This window comes from Cardiocondyla obscurior, linkage group LG17, assembly GCF_019399895.1.
Source record: "Cardiocondyla obscurior isolate alpha-2009 linkage group LG17, Cobs3.1, whole genome shotgun sequence".
NCBI classification, from domain to species: Eukaryota; Metazoa; Arthropoda; class Insecta; order Hymenoptera; family Formicidae; genus Cardiocondyla; species Cardiocondyla obscurior.
The window spans coordinates 171,067-194,317 of record NC_091880.1 but is presented as its reverse complement, the minus strand read 5'-3'; the positions used below and the strand labels follow the sequence as shown (position 1 = coordinate 194,317).

At 46.2% G+C, this 23,251-nt stretch overlaps 2 protein-coding genes across 3 annotated transcripts; one reads left to right on the top strand and one right to left on the bottom strand.

Annotated features, from left to right (window-relative positions):
* Positions 1-37: 37 nt before the first annotated feature.
* Positions 38-10,379, top strand: LOC139109241 (uncharacterized). Of its 2 annotated transcripts, none has more exons than XR_011546805.1 (3): positions 38-409; positions 9,654-9,773; positions 9,862-10,379. XR_011546805.1 is itself a non-coding variant. In XM_070668148.1 (3 exons), the coding sequence occupies exons 1-3, from the start codon at positions 9,603-9,605 to the stop codon at positions 10,295-10,297; spliced, it is 318 nt and encodes a 105-aa protein (XP_070524249.1). In that variant the 5' UTR covers positions 9,267-9,602; the 3' UTR covers positions 10,298-10,379. The 2 variants fall into 2 exon arrangements, 1 of the variants encoding a protein (XP_070524249.1); XM_070668148.1 differs by lacking the exon at positions 38-409 and having other exon boundaries at positions 9,267-9,764; positions 9,862-9,998; positions 10,279-10,379.
* Hr39 (nuclear hormone receptor FTZ-F1 beta) lies at positions 1,726-22,653 on the bottom strand. Its single transcript, XM_070668099.1, has 7 exons — positions 22,140-22,653; positions 8,088-8,587; positions 7,382-7,806; positions 6,942-7,280; positions 5,253-6,860; positions 4,742-5,032; positions 1,726-4,628 (listed from the first exon to the last, which is right to left on the bottom strand). The coding sequence occupies exons 2-6, from the start codon at positions 8,425-8,427 to the stop codon at positions 4,766-4,768; spliced, it is 2,979 nt and encodes a 992-aa protein (XP_070524200.1). The 5' UTR covers positions 8,428-8,587; positions 22,140-22,653; the 3' UTR covers positions 1,726-4,628; positions 4,742-4,765.
* Positions 22,654-23,251: the final 598 nt, after the last annotated feature.

Below are 23,251 nucleotides of genomic sequence, written 5' to 3'. Positions count from 1 at the left end.
CATCGCAGCACCACGAACACCATTCCTGACGATGAGTGTACTTCCTCTACGCGGCAGCACTCTAGATGCGCGCGGTGCAAAACGAATACCGCCAATCAGATCGCTTAGTTGTGCAGAATTTGAATAAATTTGTTCAGTTTGATTGGCGGCCTTGATTTAACACCATTTTACGTATTGCACGCGAGTAATCGTCGAACGCTCGCGCTTTAACATATTTTCTAACGCGAAGTGCCGCAGAATAGTGATTAATAATTATTTCGGAATAACGTTTTTTGGAGCTGGAAGACGCGCCTGGAGCAGGTTTAAGAAGTGCCGCACACGCAAATGGTTCCGTATGTGATTGCCAGAGGTGAGGGAGGAAAGTGCCACAAGAGAGGAGGATGCGGCTCTCGGCGTCGAGCGAGTAAACGTAAGTTTGTAATTTTATAAAAAGTTTTTCTTTTATTTCGTACTGATAATTCGTGTCATATGTATAAAACTACTCTCTAATTGTGTCTGCGTGAATAGCTATTCTCTCCTAAGTCGGGAACGAAATATATCTCACAATCAGTAACATACGGGTCGGGCGCTTGTCTTTTTTGTTTATTTCTTTTTTATTATTTTTTTTTGTTACGTTTCGTTATTTCTCCCTTTCGTCGCTTGCGGCCTCAACTAGATCAGTAGTGTCTAAAATTGTTAATGCCGAACGCGCTTCGCGTTAATTGAGATCATCGTCTAGTGTATGATAATTAATATTGGCGTTTAAACGCTCGGCCGCGAAGTTTTTACAATTATCGAGGTAAAAAAAAAAAGAAAAAAAAATGTGCAATTTTCCGTACTGCTGAGCTAGTTGACGATTAGATGGATAAAAAACTCTGTCGGTGTCTTCTCCCTATAAAATTTTTCTTTCTCTCTTCCTGCACTTACATACACACGCGCGCCTTCGCACACTCATCGTACATCCACACATACATTGATAAGAAATACTATGTGTCGAGTATCCATAATATTATCTCTAAAATGCATTCTGCTTAATATTACACTGCTGTTGTTTGGCCCTTACGTCAAGTGATACTCTCTCTCGTTACTCTAACAACTTCTCTGCTCCACACAACTGTATGTATATTCGTTCGTGTATAATTTTTATATACCACGCATATAAATATAAATATATATGTATATATCATTTACATATCTTATATATTTATATTTATATGAATATATAAATCCAAATGTATATATTTAAATCTATATAATTGCTACGGTGTGCAGTCTGTCGCATTTGCGCATAAGCTCCTCGTACAATATCGTACAATCCGATTTTACACAGCTTTCTCCGAATATTGTCATGATTGGCAAAAAGACTTGTTCTTTTCTTTCTTTCTTTTTCTTTTTCCCCACCCCCTTTTTTTTTTTGTCTAATCGTTGCGCTACATATATATGTTATAACGAACGCGAGCATCGTAATTCGCGATAATATCATATCGTACTACTGGGAACGGAAGACTGTATCCATTGAGTAGCTTCTCTGCTTTTTTACAACCGAAAGATAAAAGGGATGAAAATTTAATCGCCGCGATTAAGAGGCGTTTCTACAGCTAATCTTCTCTTGCGCGCAAAAAAAAAAATTAAGCAAACTCCCATCATCGTACACACGTATACGTTCATTCACACACGCACGCACAAATAAAGACAATTATCACTGAGCTACAGCAGAAGTATCTCATCCAATGTATGTAGAAATAGTTTCTTTTCTTTTTTTTTTTTTTTTCTATCAAACATAAACATAGAATAGTCATTTTTTTAACAGGCAAATATTCATCTTCTTGTAAGTCTACTTTCATATTACTTCGCTTAAGTCGACTTTTATATGCTTTATTACAAGTATACTACTCATATTTCGCGCACTACACTACTCATTTTCTCTTTCTCTCGCTTTTCTTTTTACCAATCCACCTTCTTCACAAGTTCCAAACGCATACACTCGTCACAACAAAATATGATTCTTTCTCTTTATATTTACAGCGTTACTTTCGTTGCATTATTATTTTTTTTCTTTTTTTCCTTTTTTCTTTCTTTCTTTGAGAACATATAATTTAGTATTTATTTGAGGAATCGAAGAGTTTAATATTATTTTAAAAATTGTCCAAAATACTAGCTTAACATATTCTGATACATTATCACTATTATTGTGCACATTGAGATGTACAAATTGTGATAAAAAATTTCAATGTTTTAAATGTTCTTAATGAGCTTTAAAAGAAGGAAATCATTCAGTAATTACACGAATGATATGTGTGCGCATGTACAATGAGAGGATGATATAAGTTACTTTCTATTAGAATTGATAGAAATGGGAAGACGGTTCTTATAAATTATTTTTATAGTAAGTATTGCGCGAATATTTTTGTTTTAAGTGTCGTAGGATATCGTTTTTACATGCTTTTTCGTAGAACGTAGACAACAAATTAAAAGTCTAATCAATTGTACAAAGAACAATGTGCTACATATATGACAGTCTCATTAAAGTACCAACGACAGAGATCAATTTATTTCGTTACGCACGCAAGCTTATAGCTGCATTTTTTAAACAACATTATAATGCATTTTGTATCAAAGTTCAATGTTCTCGTTCCTTGACTTAGTAAAAGAATCATGCTGATCCATAGTCAGTACACCCTATTCTTAATATCTTCCTGTTCTAAAAGATATTTTCATGCTTAAAGAAAATTATTGAAAAATAATTTTGCCATTATATTACAAATATAGATTCAGCAAAGAGACAAATTAAAAAATTTATTAACGGCTAAAATCGCCTATTCTTTTATTTGTCTATGTATACAACCAGTGTATATATAAATTTTAAATCGTATTTTGTCTCAAATATCAGCATTAATTGATAGCCTGTATCATGTATTTGAGAATATTATAACAAAAATAATAATTGCGTGATTGGCAAATATATCAATTTTAATAAATTTATAACTTTACAATTTTTTACAATATTAATAAGCATCCCTTTTTTTCGATACTAGCGATAAAATTTGATTGTTCTTAAAACCACTGTTTTCTCATTACATCTATATTACATTACGAAAATAGATTAAAATAAATTTTTGCACTATACAACAAATAATTCTTTTTTTTTTGCGCTTGAACTGAATTCAATTTTATTCACATTGAATAACACAAGTTAATATAAGAATTTTCTTTTTTTACTTTATTTTAATAAAAGTGTGAATAATTTGAAGGATATTATGTATATTACATTTTAAGTAAAAAAGTATCCCATGATATTTAATCAAAATTTATAGCAATTTTTTAATATTTGTCTTTTATACATGCAAATAATTTATTTAAATTAATGTTACTATTTAAAATAAAAATAATATATATATACTATATAATATATATATATATGTTTATACACAGTAACATCTTACTTTGACGTCATAATTCCATATAGTTGCAATGACAAAACAGAAATTTTAATAAAAATTTGCCACTGATAAATTGAAAAAGACGCAAATTAACAAATTCTCAAAATAATATTACGATTATGCAAAACAATGTATAATATAAATATATATAATATATAAACATTTATGTTATACATACATACATATATATATATATATATATATATATATATATATATATATATATATATATAAAATATAATTTGCCACTCTATTTTTATGCTTTGATAATACTTAGTAAAAATAAAATCCTCTTTCTACAAGTAAAACGGAAAGCAGTACCAGCCAATTCCTTTTGCCAAAAATATATATATGTATATATATTTACAGAAAAGATAGCAACTATACATATTGCTAAAAATTTTTGTATACTTATGCCAATTGAAAAATTTCGCTTCTTTTTTTATTGACAAGCTGTTAAAACATAAAGAGAATAAAAAATGTATTTTGTGTGATCGATAAAAACCACGTATTCTGTGGACGATGCATACTAGTTAAGCATTAACTAATTATTCCATGATTAACTGCTCTATAAGTAGACAATTGGTCGACTGATGTATTAAGTTTTAAGTACACTTTCATAACCGGGATAGATAAGGCATGGCTATGCTCTGTTCTTAAGTAAGCGCAGAACGATACGCAATACTGGTTGTTCTATTATAATCGTTAATTAAAGATCATCTTTATTTATAAATCCGCGTCCGCCACTATAAAAGCTCACGCTTGAATAGATTACAATTTAATAAAATTCAGCACTTTAATGCTATTTGATACCATCTCCGTATTTATACAACACTTATCATTGTAAAAGTAAATGCTCTGCGTGTCTCCGTCAATCAAACTTTCAGTCTCATTAGCATCTACCTGTATGCCGAGCGTACAGATCTGACATACACTGTAGGCCGCTTCGAAATTCGTTTGTTTCAAAACAGGAATGCAAATATGCACAACCTGTATGGAAGCATTCCGGTGTAAAATAGAAAAACTCTTTTCATCTTTCGTTAGTTAATGCGTCCTAATTACGAAGAATGCAATCCCCTCACCAAGTACTAATGTCACTATAGACCTTACATCTGCCGTTTCCACTTTTTTTTTTTTCTAATCTTTCTTATTCTGCGATTATCTATTATATCCGATTCCCTAAGCTTATGGACCCTATAAGCATGGAATCTAAAAAGAAAAGATCTTATTATAATTTTACAATAACCAGGGCAATAATTATTTAAAGCATTAGTATGATTTCTTGCTACAGTCGCAATTATTTAATTCATTAAAAAACTTACGGCATAGTTCACTGTGCTGACAATTTAATGATCTCCTCTCAACAATTCCATTAAAAGATTAAACGAGCTGCCTTCTCCCTCGGCGCGTTTTGCACTGAGCAATTCTTTTCCTGCTTGACACGTTCTTTGCAAATCTGGAATTCTCAGCAACAGTTCGCCAAATTTAGCAGGCATTTCTGGATACCTCGCGATTGTGTATTGCTGCAGTGCTTGAAGGGCCTTTTCCTGAGATGCTCTAACCTTTTCAGGCTCCTTTAATTCACTCGTATCGGACGTTAACAGCACGATCACCTTTTTAATTTCCAAAAAACACATTTCTTTAGATTATTTGTTACAAAGTCAATTTATTAAACATGTCGTAATATTTATTGAATCGTATCTTCATCATTATTTTTATACAATTTCCAAAATTATATTCGTTTAATATAAAAAGTCGCTTTCAACTTTGAAATATATGAAATATAAGGTCGCAAATTCTTTTCAATAAAAAATAAAAGAAAGAATTACTCACCTTCATTGCAACATATTCGTATTGATCTACTCTCAGTCTTCGCAGATTGTTGGTAAAAGCGAGCATCCTCTCAATACAAGTCGCTAGACCAAGTTGTCTGGCTTGTTCTAAAGTAATCGACTTGCCAAGAGACACTCTTATCTCACCTGGAGTACTCATGCTGCGAAAACAGCAAGAGAAAAGTAGTAGTTCACACCAAGAATTAATCAACAAACAAATTTGATCGTCGATAGAGATGTTTTTAAATAATGGCAGACTCTTGCACCACTTGACGATTTTATAAAGCCGATGATCCGCAATGTTGCACAAATTAGATAAAAAGTCCGGATGCTGCGCTGAATTGCCGTTGGAATTACTGGCGATTTGAGAATTACTATTGTTGGTGGTATTGCCATTTGTGGAATGTTGATCAGACGCTCCTGTCGAAGTCGAACCCACAGGGCTCGCCGTCTCTCCTCTCCTATTATTAGTATCGACGTTGCTAGAGTCATTCAACGAACATTCCACTGCACCTCCATTGTTTCCAGTTGTCGTTCCAGTACTGCTAGGTATCAAACCACTTCCGGAACTAAGCAGCATACTGTCACCGATGTTTCTTGTACTTCCAAGCACCCCTCCACTGCCACTTATCCGATCGTTATCGTTATAATGCCAAAGATGTTCCACGTCCATGATATCTTGCAAAAGTTGAGGTACCACTTGCATCTTGTGAGAATGATTTGAATGATATCTAACGGAATAATGATGCTCGCTACCAACCGGTGCTGGGCTGCAATTGCCTCCCGTCGTTAGTTTTTCGCTGGTCATACTACCGGCAGGACTACCAACGAGATTTGCCGGTAAAGTGTAGGTACATTGATAAGTGCTTCTACCGCCTCTGGTACGATCTTCTCTAATCGCCTCGAGCTTCATACCCATATTGAGGCACTTGTCGAAGCGGCAGGCCGGGCACTTCTTTCTCGTGGCCACGGTGACCGGGCAGCCTGCGCCTCTAAGGCACACATAGTTCTTGCGATTCTGGACGGTGCGCTTAAAAAATCCTTTGCACGATTCACACGAGAAGATGCCATAATGAAAGCCACTTATCTTGTCGCCACAAATCGGGCAGGGACTATTTATTAGTTGTTGCCTGGTGGAAATACCCGACGGTGTCGAGGGTATCCTACAGTCTTCCTGATCTTCCGCGACCGGATGGCCGTCTGGCGATAGTTCCGAGCCTGCTACGGAAGAGGACGAATAATGATGTGCGGCGACTGTGGACGAGGCTGGGAGATGCAGCGGACTACCTTGTGCCACTTGATGCTGATGATGTTGCGAATGCGAATGCGGATGTCTCGACTGCTGGACGGGAGAATGCGTAGGCGGACTAAGCGAGCCGTAACTATAACAGCTGCTAGAAGCGTCAGAATTGTTCCTCGAAAGTGAATGCGACAGCGATAACGATAACGAGGAAGACGAATTGTTGAAGCTATGTCGAGAAAGAGACAACGACGAGGAAGGTATTGGACTACCCGCTCCTAGGGCGGAATGCCGCGCCGCGTGAGGGCTCTGCGTTGGTGAACTGAAGACACTATACGCAGAATGAATGGCGGAATCTGGTGACGGCACCTACGAGAGTTGAAAAATTAAAATGTAATTTACATGCGCAAATTAAATTTATTAATTTAATTAATTATTTTATTAGCTCACTTGTGATCTAGTGTGACTATGTTTAGTTAGATGATGCCGTGGATTGAGAATAGGACTGTGATTAGGCGTCGAGTTGTTGTATCCACCGAGAAGTTTGCCTACGAGAAGCGGCAGATCACTCTGTTGAGTCTGCTCAAGATTTTCAATACCGCGTTGTTGCTGTTGTTGTTGCTGCAATTGTTGATTGTGTGTCATGGATAATCCACTGTCGTGAAAAGATCCTAGGGTAAAACCTGGGCTAGATCGAAAATCTGGCTCTGACTTGATAGGAAATTTCTGTTCCATAGGTCCAGGGCTTGTGCTGCATACTTGAACTCCTTCCATTTCCTCATTGTGGTCCTAAAAATCAATAGTTGATATAAATTTTTAATTCAATTTAAATGTTAACGTACTGATTGATCGAAATCTTTGTTGTTGGTTTAATTCAACAAGAGTTCAACCTGATTAGTAAGTGTATTGGAAGACATTTCTTGGTCCGATAGTTCACCCTCCCATGACATAGGTCTCTCTGGCTGCTGCTGCGAATTGTCGTCGCAGCAGCCTCCTCCATCGCCGTTCGCATCTCCGTCACCGATCTTGTCGCCGTTCTGATTACCCGACACGTCGCGCTTCTTCTTCGAACGTAGATTGACACCTCTGAAGTCAATCTTGCTGATCTCGCCGTCGCTGTCCTCGGGATCGTCGATGTCGGCCGCGTTCGCAGCGAGGATACCGCCGATCCCGATGCCGATACTGTGCGGCCCCGTATTTGTACAAATTCCGCTTGTCGGAACGGTATTTGCGTTTCCGCATCCCAGTACCGAGGTCGATACCACTGACACCGTCACGCCGTTCTGTCCCCCGAGATATTTACATACTCCTTTACCTAAAATCATATTTATACATAATAAAAGCCTGCCGTTACCGAAACTATTACAAATTTAATCACTTTAAACAATGGAACTCAATTTAGATATTAATATAAAAATGTACAAAAATAATTAATAAAATAACTTTTTTTATTTTAACTTACTCAAAAGCTCACGTAATAAATCAAGAGCTTTTTAATTAATAATTGTACATTAGAGATTATTTAGAACAATCACTTTGCGTGCTGCGTTGAAGAAATTTTATTCAAACAAGATGAAAAAAAATTCAGAGTAATACCGTCATGCATTTCTTGATTGGGCGGTACGTTAATAGTTGTGACGGATACGTTTTTCCCCGTTTCCGTGGAACGACTTGGGCTCATCGTGCAGGACACGCCGATGCAGGATGAAGGACAACAGGTCGCAGATGAGTTGGCCGAAGTGGAAGAGCTCGTCGAGGACGAACTGGACACGGAACAAGAGACTGAGACGGATGCGGAGCCCGCCACCGAAGTGGGAGTCGATGAAGTCGACGACGAGCCCCCGGTTGCCGACGATTTCCAAGTCTGCGTAGCTGGCCACCAGCCCGAATCCGAACCGGGCCCTGGGCCCTCGCTGGGCCCGTTTTGCTCTGACATTCTCAGCTGGTCCTGCTGCTGCAAGCTCGTGGTACGACTCGCGGCCTCTCGACTTCCGCGAAAACGTACAGCATCCTTACGGCGGCCCTCCTTATTGTCGCTTTCGCGAATATCGGGAGCTACGAGTACACGATCGATCCTGATTTCACGCTCCGTATCACTGAAAAGAAAATATCAAATACAGTTCTTATGCGCTTGTGTGAGTTTTTTTATTATACTAACATTTTATTCGCAGTATCTTTTATACTAGACTAGATATCATAAAGCGTAGACTTCCCGCGCGTTATTCACTAATTCTTTTTCTAGGTTATAATTTTATGTCATAAAAAATTTTCACTTAATAACTTTCGACAATAAACTACGGATATGCGAACATATTCTACGCTATCTTAAATACTTTTTGTTTATTTATATGTAATTAATTTATATATATATATATGTATCAAACATCATTAATTATATTTACTTGATTATGCAGAGTATAAATAATTAAATCGGCAAGTACCGCAACGTATTCGTCGATTACGAATTCACGATATATAAAATAAATATTCGTCGATAACACTCGACATATTATTCGGCATAAAAAAATACTCGGCATCATATTTATTATATAAATGTTTTGTAGCGCAATAGTCCGGCTAGCGAGCAAGGGGTGAATGCCGTGAATGTGTATGTGTATGTATACGAACGCGCGACGTAACGTCACCTCGAGCGTCAGAGGTCGTATCAGTCGATCGACACAGGGTGCAGCTAGCGGAGCTCCTGCTGTACGCGGGCGAAAAATAATTACATTTCATGATTAAAAACTATCAGTTCGCGCAAATTAGCTTCTCCGAACGTTGATATCTATGGGTAAGACTGACGAAGTAAATATTTCGCATGAAATACGTGCCATATCCTACGCGGACGGTTCTAAATCGTCGCGTATGCGATATCTCAGGCACGGTTACGCCAACGCAAGTTAATCAAACCGGCCAAGTAATTTTCAGGGATGCAACCGCTGAACATAAAACTGATGACAAAAATACGTCGGTTGTAACCCTGAAAGCTAACCGACCGATTTGATTCATTTACGTTGGCGAGAGCAGGGCTTCGGGATTCTTCTCGCGTACGCCGGGTAATTTTGTTTCGCATTCTAAGATATTTCCTCGCTTAATTAGGATCTTGTCGCGATGGCTGAGCTTTCGGGGACGCGGTCTAACCAAGGTTCTTTTTCTGTTCAGGTTGACGATACGAAGGAGAGCCAACGTACTCTCGCCGCTGATATTAGTGGACCGACGAACCGAAGCCGTTGGATTTATTTCGAGTGCTGCTGTATACAAGTAAATGGGCATGTAAGTTGCGTGAGTGTTACATGAATTTTGTTAACGGGAGTTCCGCGCAATGCCGCCCGACAAATTTAATGTGTAACTAGCTCGTGCGCGATTATAGGTTGTGACTTTTGGTCTTCTGTATCCTGTGCGCGGAAGGACTCGACTCGACATCCCAAACATTCTGGACATCTCAAACATGCTGAGAGGAGGAGGAGGCCTTGGAGAGGCTTCTTGCATCGGCGGAGCAACCCCGAGGTAAGCATCACGTTTCTATTACAAAGCTTAACAGCTTTTCGTTATTCAACGGTGATGCATCGATAATGAGAGTTAATTAGAAATAATAGTAATTTAAATAATTAGCAGGGAAGAAAGTTTGAAATTTTAGCAAGATTTAATCAAAATTTTGTTTGAATGATAAATGAGTTTGATTTTAATTGTCGATTTGAAAAATTTGTTGAAGACGCGTACCTTTTTTTTTTAACATAGTTATCAATTAGGATATCTCAGTAATTCAATTTTTTTATTTGTGTTACAGGATCGTCAAAGCTGTATAAAACTCCGCCGCTGCGCATCGACCGGTGAGTTACATTTACATATTTCTATTGCAATGCGTTCGAGAAAAATATATGACGCCTGAAGAAATAATATCAATTCCAATATATATAAAATAATAAAAACTAGGCTGTACTATCGCGGCACGAAATAATCCAACTGCGAGAACAAATTAGAATCCCGGAAACTGAAATTCGGAAGGGGAAGAGGAAATTTTAATAGAAATTGTATTTCGAGGTCGGGTTATAAAACTCCTTAATGTACTTTCCAATTCGCAATTTGCGCAACATCGCGGGTGGGAGATAAAGAAGGGGAGTTTTGCAGGAATGCAGGACTGCTCCGTTTCTTAAGCTGAGAAATAAAGTGCCGATGAGTTTCTCGCGCGGCTAGTCACCGAAACTTCCAACCGCGCGATTTAGACGCGATTTCGCGATCGCTGACACGCAGTCGACAAGCTTCTCTCTCTCTCTCTCTCTTTCGCTCTTTTGTCTGCAAGGTTACGCCGATGGCCGTGCCGCAAGGCCGGCCCACTTCCGGTCCCGCGGAACCGCCGAACGACCTTCGCGCGGAAACACACGCGTTCACTCACGCCCGCACATGGTGCGAATGCTCGACCGATCACGCGACAGATGTACACGCAGGAAGTTATTCGTCATTGAAAGAGGAAGACGCGAGACGTAACTCTCTCGATCACTTCCGATACGCTCGATCGGAACAACGGACATGTGCCGCGCGAATCCGTTTAAAGCTCGCCATCGGGGTCCCTTTTCAAGCCGTGCGCGTTGCAAAATCGCATTCATTCAGGTCACGCGCTCTGAAGCGTAAACCGCTCGTATAATTAAAATAATTTACGCAACTGGGATACGTATAGAGAACGTGCACGCGAAACTCGGTGATATATTAACGATTAACACCTTGCAACTCGTCGAGGTGTCCTCGAAGGAAATAACTCGGTGTTCTCGCCGTTTAAGTCCGTTACATAAAGCGCACCGTCTCGACAAAAAGTTAATATTAATACAATTAAATCACCGCATATTATCCTTTTTTTTTTTTTTTTTTGTCAGAAAATAGAATCCGTAAATTCGCGTTCTATGCTCGGGCGAATAGAACGGCTTTGGAGAAGATTAGGCAATTACGTGCGAGGTTCGCCGGCGATACGCGTTAGGTTTCTTTAAACCGACAAGTTTAACACAATCTCCTCTCGTCGTGGAACGAGTTACAAGGGACACGGCGACGTTCTATAACTCTATCTTATTTTACGCATCGTGACGCAGCGATGCTACCGCGGTCAGGTATCTTGTTCACATGCGGGAGTGCACGGCTACGACGTAAGTAACGCGATAACCGTACTCTCGGGCTCGTGCGGTCTTGCCGGGCTAGTTATCGCGAGGTTCAAACGAAACGCACCGGCGGCGGCGGTGCCTCGAGGAGTAACGTAACAACGTTAGTTACGAGCGGGACGGGCGATGCCGGAGCGCGGCCGAGCATATCGAGGGACCGGTGTACGGCCTCTACGTCGCGATACCGCGGAGTGTCGTCCCGTCGGCAGGTAGCCCCCCTTCGCGAGTGCAGGTTCGCATACCGGGGCGACGGCACGGAGCCGGTCTACGTTTTCGGAAACGGGCGTACGCGTCGAGCGGGAGAGGACCCACCGATCTTCTTCTTCTTTCGGTCCCGTCGTTATTTGAGCGAGGGGTAAACGGCAAGAAGGGAACGGGAGATCGTACGCGGTAGTAGCGGGCATAGCCGGAGAGCTCTATCGCTCTATCGTCCCTTTTGACTCGAGAGCGCGAGCGTGCACGCGCGATAGTTACGACGCCCGGCATCGACGACGCCGGCGGTAAGTTCAAGGCCCTCCGCGACCGCCCTACCCGGCTCCTATGCACCTTCGGGGTCACGTGACACAGCTCAAGGTCTTCTCTCCCCACTCGGGGGAGAGTCGCGGTCGCAACGCATCGCGCGTCGCGTCGAGGCGAGACGAGGCGAGGCGAGGCGGACCAGGCCAGGGGCCAGGCCGCGGCTCCACGCTATCGTTGCACCGGTGCAACGCCTCGCCGCCGCCGCCGCCGCCGACGACGACGACGACGTCGTCGAGATCGTCCGGCGGCGGCGACGGCGGTTAGCCGTAGGTGACGACAAACGATGACTACAACGATGGAATCTCGTACCGCCTTCCCCTCTCGCGTCTCCTTCCACTTCGCCGGTTCTCTTTCTCTCCTCCTGCTCCTCCTTATTCTTGTGCATCGAGATACGGACTCGGGTCAGTGACATCGCGTAAGGACGGTCGGAGGAAGCGTTGGCTCGCCGAGAAAGAGAGAAAGAGAAGAAAGAGGGAGAGAGAGAGAGAGAGAGAAAGAGAGCCGAGAAAAACGCCGCCGCGCCGGGCTCCCTGGCCCGCCGCCGCTTCGACAGGTAGGCACACGAGCGAGCCGCTTTACCGTCCTTTGTGCCCTTTACGTCGCTTTGTCACGGGCCTATTTGTTACCGTTGCCCGGCACAATGAGCAAAGCCGAGTATTAAAAAGCGCGACAATCACCGCGACACTTGAAAATGTAACATATAGCGGTAAGCAACGGCGTAATCGGCCTCCGTTAAGATAAACGCTTTTGTTTGTCGAATCCGCCGGCGAGATGCACAAAGTTGCTGTTCCCATCGCGTCTGGTTCGTTCACGAAAGTACGCGAACTTCGAGAGATATATTATACGTTCCGCGGCTGCGGCGCGTTCAATTTTCATTTACGCAAACGCCCTCGTTCCGCACGCGTTCGAAAAGGCACGGAGGAAAGTACGTATATCGGGGAAGGATAAAAATGAGTCACGGCGACGAGCGACAACCGTAAATGCAGTTAGCGAAATCCGCTTGGCTCAACTCGTACGTCCCGTGCCCCGTAAGCTGATTTTCTCTGTCCCGTGTTTCTCTGCACCTTATCCTCTTTACTTTTCCCTTCTTTTTTTTTTTCTTTTTTTTTTCCGGCGAATCAGCAACAAGCTCATTATAAAATGTGCAAGTTGTCCGTGGGATCTCCTCGTTTTACTCGGCCATATGATATCCGTGTTGTCTGACATGGCAGACTCGCGAACAAAGCATCGTCCTCCGCGCCCGCGATAACACGATCGGGCTTTATCACATGCGAAACGATAGCTCAAGTGCCGTACTGCCGAAGGATACCCACCCCCGACGAAATCGCGACGCTTTCTGAAAAGGGAGCACCCGATAATCGAACGCGGAATTTTCCGTCCGCAGCGGGACGATACGTCAACTGCGATTATCGACTGAATTCAATAATTAACAAAGTCGTGAACTTATATTTAATTAAAATCAAATCCCCGCGTTTCTTCAAGGGGCACCTGTGTGCGCAACAAATTGAACGTTATTAAAAATACCGCGTACGAAGCTCGCAATATTTATGAAGATAAATTAATCTTTTTTTTATCATTTTTTTTTTTCCTTTTTTATTTCTTTTTTAATAACGTCGCTTTTTATGGACGCGCGCAACGCGTCTGTAGTAACAGGCATAAGGTTATTTACCGTCGAAGGCTTTAGTCAATGACCGTTCGATCGGTGCCGTTTCTTGACATCGGCAGGAGGGCGGGCGGGCATCCCGGCGCGACGCGGCGCGGCGCGGAGCGGAGCGGAGCAACGCGACAGTGGTTGCGCGTGATGCACGCGCAGCGCTTAGCTTCCTCGTATCTTGACACAGGCTGCTGCAGGCGGCATGGCAGGTGACGCGGAAGAGGGATCGACGACCTACGGAATATACGGCGGCTCTATTTTAAGCGGGTCGCGAACAGAGTCCCCCGATCGGCAAAGTCCCGCGCGGAATGACCGTGAAAAGCTCTCGGCACCGCTCCGTGCTGCGCCGCCCTATTTGTCTCATCCCGGGGTGCGTTACGTTAGGCCTCGTCCTCGGCGAGGGAACACGTCGGCCAAGTGTAACATTCGCGTGCAACCAGTCGGCATGGCCGGAATGGCACGATCCCTCGCGCGCCTTTAATCAGAGCTACGAACTGCCGCGGCAATTATTTTGCGGTCAATCGTCCGAGCGCGATTCAGTTTTACGCCCCGCTCGTTTTCGGAAACCGCGAACCTGATGTTCGTTGAGATTAGAATAAATAAAAAAAATTTTTTAAGGATTAGTTGTACAGCTTCGAACGACGAAGACCTACATATCGCATTTTACGAGGCCGGGCCGTTGGGTAATCGAATAAATTCAATTCATGTACGCGCAACTGCAATAATTTTAATATTTACGTATTAAAAAACATGTTAGATTTCAACTCGGAGATAATAATGTGTGATATATCAAGCCATTACTACACTTAAGTAGTAATATCAAACTCCGAAGGTTTAGTATTATGAAAGTGGGCGTCGACCATATTTCACTGTCATCGTAAACGTATGTGCCACATACCATCGCGATGTTCTTAATAGTCTATTCGCTTATTTTCTTTTTTTTTTTTACATTTTTTAATTTTTTTAAGAGAACGATGCACACGTTTTAAAAGTTCACGATGATTTATGTGAAAATTGGAAATACATATCGCGATAAAGCCACTTATTTGCAACTACCTATCCGTACGGTATTAATATCACCGTGTTTTATCGACAATTCCAATCGTTTCTTTTTTTTCTCTCCCCTCCACGATATTGAACGTTTCTATATTCGATCGCAAGTGCGAGGGACAGCCGATCGTGCGAGCCCAATGCGAGTGCGTTGCGCACGAAATAAAACGGTATCTCGAACTAGAGTGGTTTTTCTCGGCTATATAACATGCATAGCGTTCCATTTCTCGAAGCCTGAGCGGCGATAGGCGGCTCTCTATCGCGATATACATTTATTCCGGAGGTGATCCGCGCCTTCCGCGGATATTTCACGGGCGTGAAATAAGCAAGCAATGCGCGGGGGGAAAAAGAATTTGAATAATACGGAAGATTCGGGCCTCTTCGACTTTGTTATTCCGAGCGCGAGAAGTAAATCATTGAAGTCGAAGTTTATCATAATTTTGATATTAGCGCCGCGAGCTTTGAGCAAAAATAAGCCTGACGTTTCTCGCGGTCGGCCCCGCGATTACGATCGTGCGGTCGCCGCCTCTCGTCATCGTTTACGTCGGCGCGTCCGCGGCTTTCTGTTAATCGGCGATAATTCGACGAAAAATCCCGGCGGATCTCCTGCGGTCGGGCATGTCCTCGCGCGCACGCGGAATCCTTCGGCTTCTGCCTCCGGAGGCGGTAGGCGCGTATACTCGCGTGCGTTTTCCTTTCACCCGGGCCAGAGCGCCTGTGTCTTGTCAAGCCAGGGCCCGGCCGGGTCCCGCATATCTTCGACATCTCGCGAATGCACGCGCGAGCGTGAGAGCTGGGTGAGCGCGAGAGGGACACGGGGCCGCAGGTCCGGCCTGGGTGTCGATTAAAATTATTACCGCCCGACGGTGGGGGCATTTTTGAGCGGCATCAGAAAACCGGTTCACAATCACGCGGCTACCGGCCTCGCGCCTGCTCGCACACGCGTTTCCTTTTCGCATCGTCCCGCGGACACCCCGAACCGGCTAACGCGCGCGGCATATACTTTCGGGAACCGGTGGGAATCGATAGCCGCTCGGATATTTGGGCATTCGGGGAAAAACCTGTGCCCGAACGGCGGATAAAAATGGCCCACGGGGGCCGCGTAACTGCGGGAGATTCAATTGAGCCGGTGCACGCGACGCATCCCGAGAATGCAAGGAACAAACACGGGTGGGGAAAAATTACGTACGATTCCCGGACAGTTATCGCGATAACGTTAGATTAATACAACAAAAAGCTTGCGATTATGAGTCATGCGCGAGAGATAAAGCGAAATGTTTTCAAACGGGACTGATTTAACGATAATAATTCTCTCGCAAGCGGTTGCGAAGTTGATCATTTTGCATACCTTCAGAAAACCACTTCCTACAAGCGCAGGAAAAATTTAAATTACTGCAAATTAACTCGCGGTATATTTAATGATTCTTCGAATACATTTTCGAAATCGCTATTGACGCCATTAAAATTTACCGGCATGATTAATTTGTTTAAGTAACCGTATTGTAATAAGTTTTTTTTTTTTTTTTTTTTTTTTAAACGCATGAATCGGTAGAATTGAATGGGGCGATTATCGTTTAAAGGAAACAAAGTCGTTGGAATAAGGAGATTGGCAGAATTCTTGCGGTTAATCCGCACACCTAAGAGCAAAGGTTATCTACGCGCTATTGTGATTAAGATATAGGTACAGTCAGATCGAATTGCCACGTCGGCTCGCATTAGGTTGTTGGCTGTACTCCAGCCTCCATTACTGAAAGAATGCCACGCCGAATGTAACAGAGAACGGCAGATCGCACAACAATCGGCGCGAACAAAACGCAGCGGCGTCGCGAGAATCGTCGACGACGTGAACCGGCTGCCAATTTTATTCGGCTATTAATATCTAACGAGACACGTCAAACGGAATCAACGCAGGAGGCGACTTGTTTTATGTACAGAATTGTAGGTCGCGCGTTATTAAGAGCTAACGGCAAAAAAGAGAAGAAAGAATTCTTATTTCTTGTCAATATCTAGGTTATATAGAGTTAACAAAATTACAAGTTTCCTAAAAAAAATAAAAAAAAGAAAAAAAGGAAGCCCTTCGTATGAAAATAGGCGAAGGTTCGGTACTCTCAATTCCAAATTTCCACGTCGCAACGCATACCGTTCGGCTCTCGTTTTAAAGACCGCAAGATTCGCTCAGCTAGGCACCGCGTCGCGCTAGATCGAAACAATGCAGCCACCAAAACCGGTATCCAACGGTGGCGAACCGGCGGAAATACAGTTTGGCCCGTTTTTTTTTTTTTCCCCCCCAGCCCGGCGAAGAAAAGTTTTACGGCCGTGCGTTTGCGTCGCGATATCCCGCCGGCTGACGCTTCGTTTCGCGCGAAAGCTCGGTAACCGTCGACCTTTGGAGAACGAGAAGCGCCGGGACGACGTGTACAGCTGCCACGGTGATTCCGGATAAGTGCCCCGGCTCACCCGAAGCGTTTTCCAGCCGAGGTATGAACGGCGCGCGTGGGAAGAGCCTCGCGCTTTACGGTCGCGATACGGCGGATTGTCTCGCGTCATTCGTCTAATATTACCTCCCTCGGTCGCGAGGGAATAAGGTCGCTCGCTCGCGTTACACCGAGGCGTAAATTAATTAAATCGCGAAACTGCGAGCGACGGCAGCAAGCGAGAAAATACTCGAGAGACGAGCCCGCGCGACACTCGAGCGTTTACCTCGTCCCACACTTTCCTCGGAATCGAGGAACGAGATAACAGGATTTCGTAGTTAGTAACGGAGTTCATTTTCCACGTTCCTTCTTCCACTCGAGCGGATTAAGATTATCAAGCCGATATTTTTCCGCTCGATGTACCCGGGTATCGTTAAGTCGCAAACGCGTCAATAGGATAGCTTTACATAAATATTAATTACGCCGCGAAGTAACGGGGCCGACGGTTTCTTTCCAGCGGTAAACCTATCGAGCCGATCGTTCGGCCGAGCTAGAGACCACTTATTTTTCCGTAGCCGTTAAAAAAGTAGCGGGTCCCCGCGAGGCTCGCGCCGAAAAAGACGCGGCGACGCTCGGGGCCGGGGCTCGAAGGGAAGATGATTCTCCGGTGGAAGCGAGCGATCGAGGTGCGGTCCGGCCGTGTGTCGAGAAAGGTTGTGCATCAATATTCATAAGTTGCGCTAAGCTTATCCGCGTTGTTTCAAGGATCCAAGGAGTTTCCAGGCGCGCGCGCTCGCGCTTCGTTCTCCCCCGCGCCCTTCGCTCGTTCACGCTGTTTTTCTTTCCTCGCGGACACACGTACGCGTCCACACTCCGTCAAACCTGCACGCACGAGGCCGCCGAGCGTAAAGGACACTTACATTCGCGTAACGTATACGTGGTCCGGCGCACACGTACGTACCTTACTCGAGGGATACGCGAGCGTGTACGTGACGGGCGTGCGAATGCGTGCACGTACGTGTACGTACGTGCAGCGCGGCCGCGATAAGATCGTGTGCCGAAGGTGCTTGCGCAATCTGGAGTAGCGATTACCCGGAGAGACACGCTCGCGAACGGATAGACCCGTTGTCGCCGCGGCCGGCCGCTACCGACCAACTTTTACTCACCGGGGAATAGGCGATATCCCGAGAATACCAATACCGAACGCGCTTTCTTAACGTAATGGTTAACCGGGAGGTTAACGGGGCGCCCGCGCACGTCCGCGGTTATCGTATTTAATTAATATTCGAGATTATACGCTGAAAAACCGAACGCGGCAGCGATTCTCACGGCGGGCCGATCTGCAGACTTTCGCCGGGGTCGCTCGTATTTTCTACCGATAACGTGGCATTCGCAGTTTTACATCGGGGGAATCGACGGTCTTTTTTAACGGTGCCCGGCCGCCGTGATTCTCCGCGTGCTTGATTTATTAGACAGCGCCGCAGGTGGATTTTTCGTTACGCGGGCGAGTTTTCTTTTCCCGTCGGCTGTAGCGCGGAGCGATGTTCCTTATATAAGCCCCTCGGGTAAGCCGCTACGTAATCGCTATTTATTTTTACCCCGGAAAATTGTAATACCATACGATTGTATTGGTTAACGATCGCCATAATTACTTATGCCGATGAATCGATCTTTCAAGATGATTTGCGTCACTTCGATGAATTATATAAACGTAAAAGATACTTTAGACATACTTATTACGAACGGCTTTCTTAAATTTGATTTAAAAATATTTCTCTTTTTAAGTGAATGATTTTATCAAACGTTATTATCGAAGCAATATTTTTCCTCTTAACGAGTATAATATCGGACGAATCAAAGTCTTGAGAGTTGATAGGTGATTTTCGGGGAGGGAAAAAAGAATTAGATTTTTATTTTTTTCTTTAAATACTCTTTCAGAGTTTGCCGATTTCGAGGAACTTTGGCGTATCGCAAAATTGCGTCTCGTTGTGAAATATTTTACCTGCGCGGATCGAATCGATTCCTCGCGTAAATCGCAGTTCGGAAAAGGAGAGAACGCGCACGGCACGGCGTTGTCGGCGCGGTAAATATAGTTTTACTTGGCACGCGAGTCTAACGACCACCAAACGCAGAGAAAGTTCTTCTAAGCGTTCCGTGACCTTTCGTATCATTCCGACGGCGCGGAAAAAACGGCGGTCAAACGAGGGTGCAACGCCGCGGACTTTCGCCGTTTCACTCGCGCACGCCGAAACGCCGAGCGGCGCGCAAATCCCCGACGCGCGTATACGTAATACCTGGACGCAACGCGAAACGTCGCAACGTTTAATCTAATCGGCCGCGCGTTCTTTTTCCGGCGAAGGACGCTGGCGCGATTCATCCCGTCGCGCCGTGCAAGCTTCGCGACATACGACCGCGATAACACGCTCGGCAGACTTGTCGCAAATAATGTTACGGGGCTGAGAAGAAGGAGCTTGGCAAAATAAACTGGAGATGAGGCTATTCGATAATCTCAGTTGACACGATAAAACGTTTCTCGGAAATTTTGCGACGGCGTTTGCGACAGGCGCGTGTGGTCGGTGCGGATCAATCGGCGCTTCCGATTTCGCGGAGGAGGGAAGAAGAAAAAGAAAAAAATAAGATCGGCTACCGAGAAGCGATCTCGCGGGAGATAACGCGCGGGGAGGCTGGTGCCTGGGGATCGGGCAACTCTGGAACACCCAGTATACCAGGATACGTCGGAGCGAAAGGCGAATGCGACACGCGGAGCGTTCTATCGGCCGCGCGATGTAGGTGGAGCCCGTCAAGGTAGAGCGCTCGATCTCGGAGCCATCCGAGACGCGACACGACGCGACGGGGTCGAGTCGGGTCGGACCGTCGCGACCGCGATCGGCGGGTATACCGATATACTATTGTCGCGATCGCGCTCCTCCGCCCGTATACCGCTACGGGCTAACGTTCCCTCCCCCTTTCCCCCGGTACTCCCCGCGTCCGCACGTTCCCGTTTCATTTTCTCCCCGCTCCGAGAGGAGAGAACGAGCGAGCGAAAGATTTTTCTCGCCCTCTTACCGTCGCGCCTCCCTCTCCTTCCTCTCGCTTTCTCTCTCCGTCTCTCGTTCGCCGCTTCTCTTCCGCGGCTCCCTTCGATCGTCGCCCGAACTCCACCGGGGCCCCCGACGCGTTCTTACGATTTCTCGGGTCGCCCGCGTCCTCGGTCACTTACTCTCCTACCTTGAGAATACGCCCGCTCGACAATTCGGCGGCGATCTCGTTGCCCCCGCGCGAAGAGAAAGGAGAGGAGAGGCCCCCCGAGTCTTCCACGAACGAGACGCGATGAGACGAGATCAGGATCGGGGGATCCGAGGAGAAAGAGATAGAGGGAAAGAGCGAGGAGAGTGGGACTCGTGGTTCGTAAGGAACAGTGGTGCCCCGTCGGGATATAAACGTTCTCCCTGATTTACTACAGCACGCGTTATATCTTCGAATCGACGCGTATGCGAACGATCGGAATATCAGTTGAACGCGCTTATATCGACAGGTTCCCTTCGCGGATACACGACGGTCCTTTTGTCTCGAAAAAAAATCCCGGTATCGGACGTGGAAAAGTATCGGCTGAATATAAGTTGGAGGAGAAAAGCGCGGAGTTGCGTAAAGTTAGGCGTCGGGGCCCATGCGTGATTCAGACAAGTAAATAAAAATGATGGACGCCTCGAGCTCGGGGAGGCTCTAAAAAAGTACGCAAGCGGATCGTCGTTGAGCGTCACTGGTCCATAGAGTATCGTACAGTGCGCCCATAGTAGGGACACCCGGTGAAGGAGAGCGCGCGGGGGAAGGCGGGACACGTTGAGGGAGATGGGGGAAGAGGAGGCTCAAGGCCGGTCGCGCTGTCATGCCAGAAAGCCTGCACGCCGAAATATCAACAAGCCTTTTCTCCGCTACGGGAGCTGGCACGCTTCGATCGCCGCTCGCTCGATCGCGCGCGCCTTTCTCGAAAGGAATCGCGCAACGAATAAACTTGCGAAGGGAATTTATTCGCGAAACTGCCGTCCGACGGCTATCGCGTCCGACGACCGGACGAGACGGGTAGGTGAAGGAACGGAAAGCGAGCGAGAGAGCAAGAGAAAGAGAGAGAGAGAGAGAGAGAGAGAGAGGACGGAAAAAAAGAGACGGCACATGCGTGCGTCTCGCGCGCGCAAGTGAGTTTCGGACAGGTGGCACGGACTATGGTGGTGGCCGACAGCTGACAGCTCGCGAAACCCGGGAGGAGGTTACGAAACCGCGGCCGGCCGCGAGGGAGGGCAGGGCTCGCGCGAGAAAAAAAAAAGAAAAGAAAAAAAAAGCGAGATGTCGACGCGGCCGAGTGTCAGGTACGTTACGTGTGTACGTGAGGCAACGTTCCCCTCTCCCTCCCGCACGTGGAGGAGAAAGACGGCGCGGAGAGAGGAGTAAGCGCGTAACCGAGCAGCGCGACTCAGAAGCGAGCGGATGAAAATCGCCGCCAGGTGTGCGACTCGATCGTCGCCGCGGCGTGGAAACCTCGGCCCACCGACGTCGCGGCGCGAAAAAGAAGGCGAAAAAAAAAAAAAAAAAAAAGGAGAGAGAGGAGAAAGAAAAGGGAACAAAGTGCGCGAGAGGAGGATTTCGAGGCGCGAAAAGGACGCGGCGAGAGAAGAGGAAAGGAGAGCAGAGCGGGAGGGGAGGGCTACGAGGGAGGGGAACGAGAGGAGCGAGGTGGCGAGGGAGAGAGTCGAGGGGTCATCGGGAAACATAACCTCCGCATGTCTGCGCCGTCGGAGTCGCCCGGGTCCCTTAATGCACGGCTACCGTCGGCTTTTTTCGAGAGAACACAAACACGGAGAAGCGGTCTTACCTCGCTATCCGTCGGGCCGCGGCGCTCTCTTTTTATCCGTCCGGCTGTCTCCTTCCCTCTCTCTCTCTCTCTTTCTTCCTCTTTCTCCGCTAGAGATCTTGCCGTGACGGTGTCCGCGTTGTGCCGCGCGACAGGCGGCCCAGCCAGCTCGAGAGGAAACAAGTTAGTAAGGCACTCCTGACAGTCTTTTTCACGATGACGTGCGCGCGAACCTAGCGAAGGGCGATCCGCGAGCGAGAACGTATCACGTCGCACTGTACTGATCACACTCGCGTGCACGAGGAGAGGAGAGGACGGGGCGAGGGCGCAACAAGACGTGAGATAGAACGGAGAGAAGCGCGAGAGAGACGGAAACACCTCGCGCCGTCGCAGCCGTCGCTCCCGGTGGACGCGGAACCTCGCGACCGAGATGAAACGCGCGCCCCAACTTTCCGGGTGCCGGACGCGTCGTCGCCGCGGCGCACCTCTTCACGCGCGTCACAAGGAGGCTCGACGAGTCGCCAGGCACAAGCCACAGGCACGGGCCACCTCCGACTCTCCGCGTTACTCCGGCTGGTGGCACCTCCGCGCACCACGAGTTCGCGCTCGACTGTCTCTCTTTTTCCCTCTTTCTTCCCCCTCTATCGTCCCGAGGCGCTCGCTCTCGCTCTCTCTTTTTCAACCGCGGACCTTCCGTGTGTCGTGTGTGTGGCCCTGCGTGGCCTCTCTTTCTCTTTCGTCCTTTCCTTCGCTTTACGTCTCGTACGCTCCTCCGCGAGTGCGTTCTCCTCCGGATCCCCTCTCGCTCCTCTCTCTCATCATCGCTCCCTCGCTCGCTCACTCTTTTTCTCTCTTTCTTTCTCTCACGGTGACCGTGCTCCGCGAAGCCAATGCCGATAGTACAGTACACGGTCGCGCGATGCCGACACCGCCGACGCCGATGCCGACGCGGCGTCGACGAACGTTGCCTTTGGCCGCTCGCCGGCCGACATGGCCGTCGGTTGGGTTGCGCGATCGCGAGATTCACGAGCGTTTACTCCGGCGCGCTGGAATGTCCGGTTACGCGCGTTCCGCGTAACCGCCCGTCGCGCCCGCAAAAATGGAAAGTTTCCGCGATAACGCGGCGTCGCGTG

Excerpts from the sequence above, each read along its gene's own strand:
- Hr39 (XM_070668099.1), bottom strand. The coding sequence starts at position 8,427 with ATGTCAGAGCAAAACGGGCCCAGCGAGGGCCCAGGGCCCGGTTCGGAT. Across the intron at positions 7,281-7,381 it reads CCAATACACTTACTAATCAG|GACCACAATGAGGAAATGGA; the intron begins GTTGAACTCTTG and ends ATTGATTTTTAG. Across the intron at positions 5,033-5,252 it reads ACGAATATGTTGCAATGAAG|GTGATCGTGCTGTTAACGTC; the intron begins GTGAGTAATTCT and ends GAAATTAAAAAG.
- LOC139109241 (XM_070668148.1), top strand. The coding sequence starts at position 9,603 with ATGGCTGAGCTTTCGGGGACGCGGTCTAACCAAGGTTCTTTTTCTGTT. Across the intron at positions 9,765-9,861 it reads GTATACAAGTAAATGGGCAT|GTTGTGACTTTTGGTCTTCT; the intron begins GTAAGTTGCGTG and ends GCGCGATTATAG.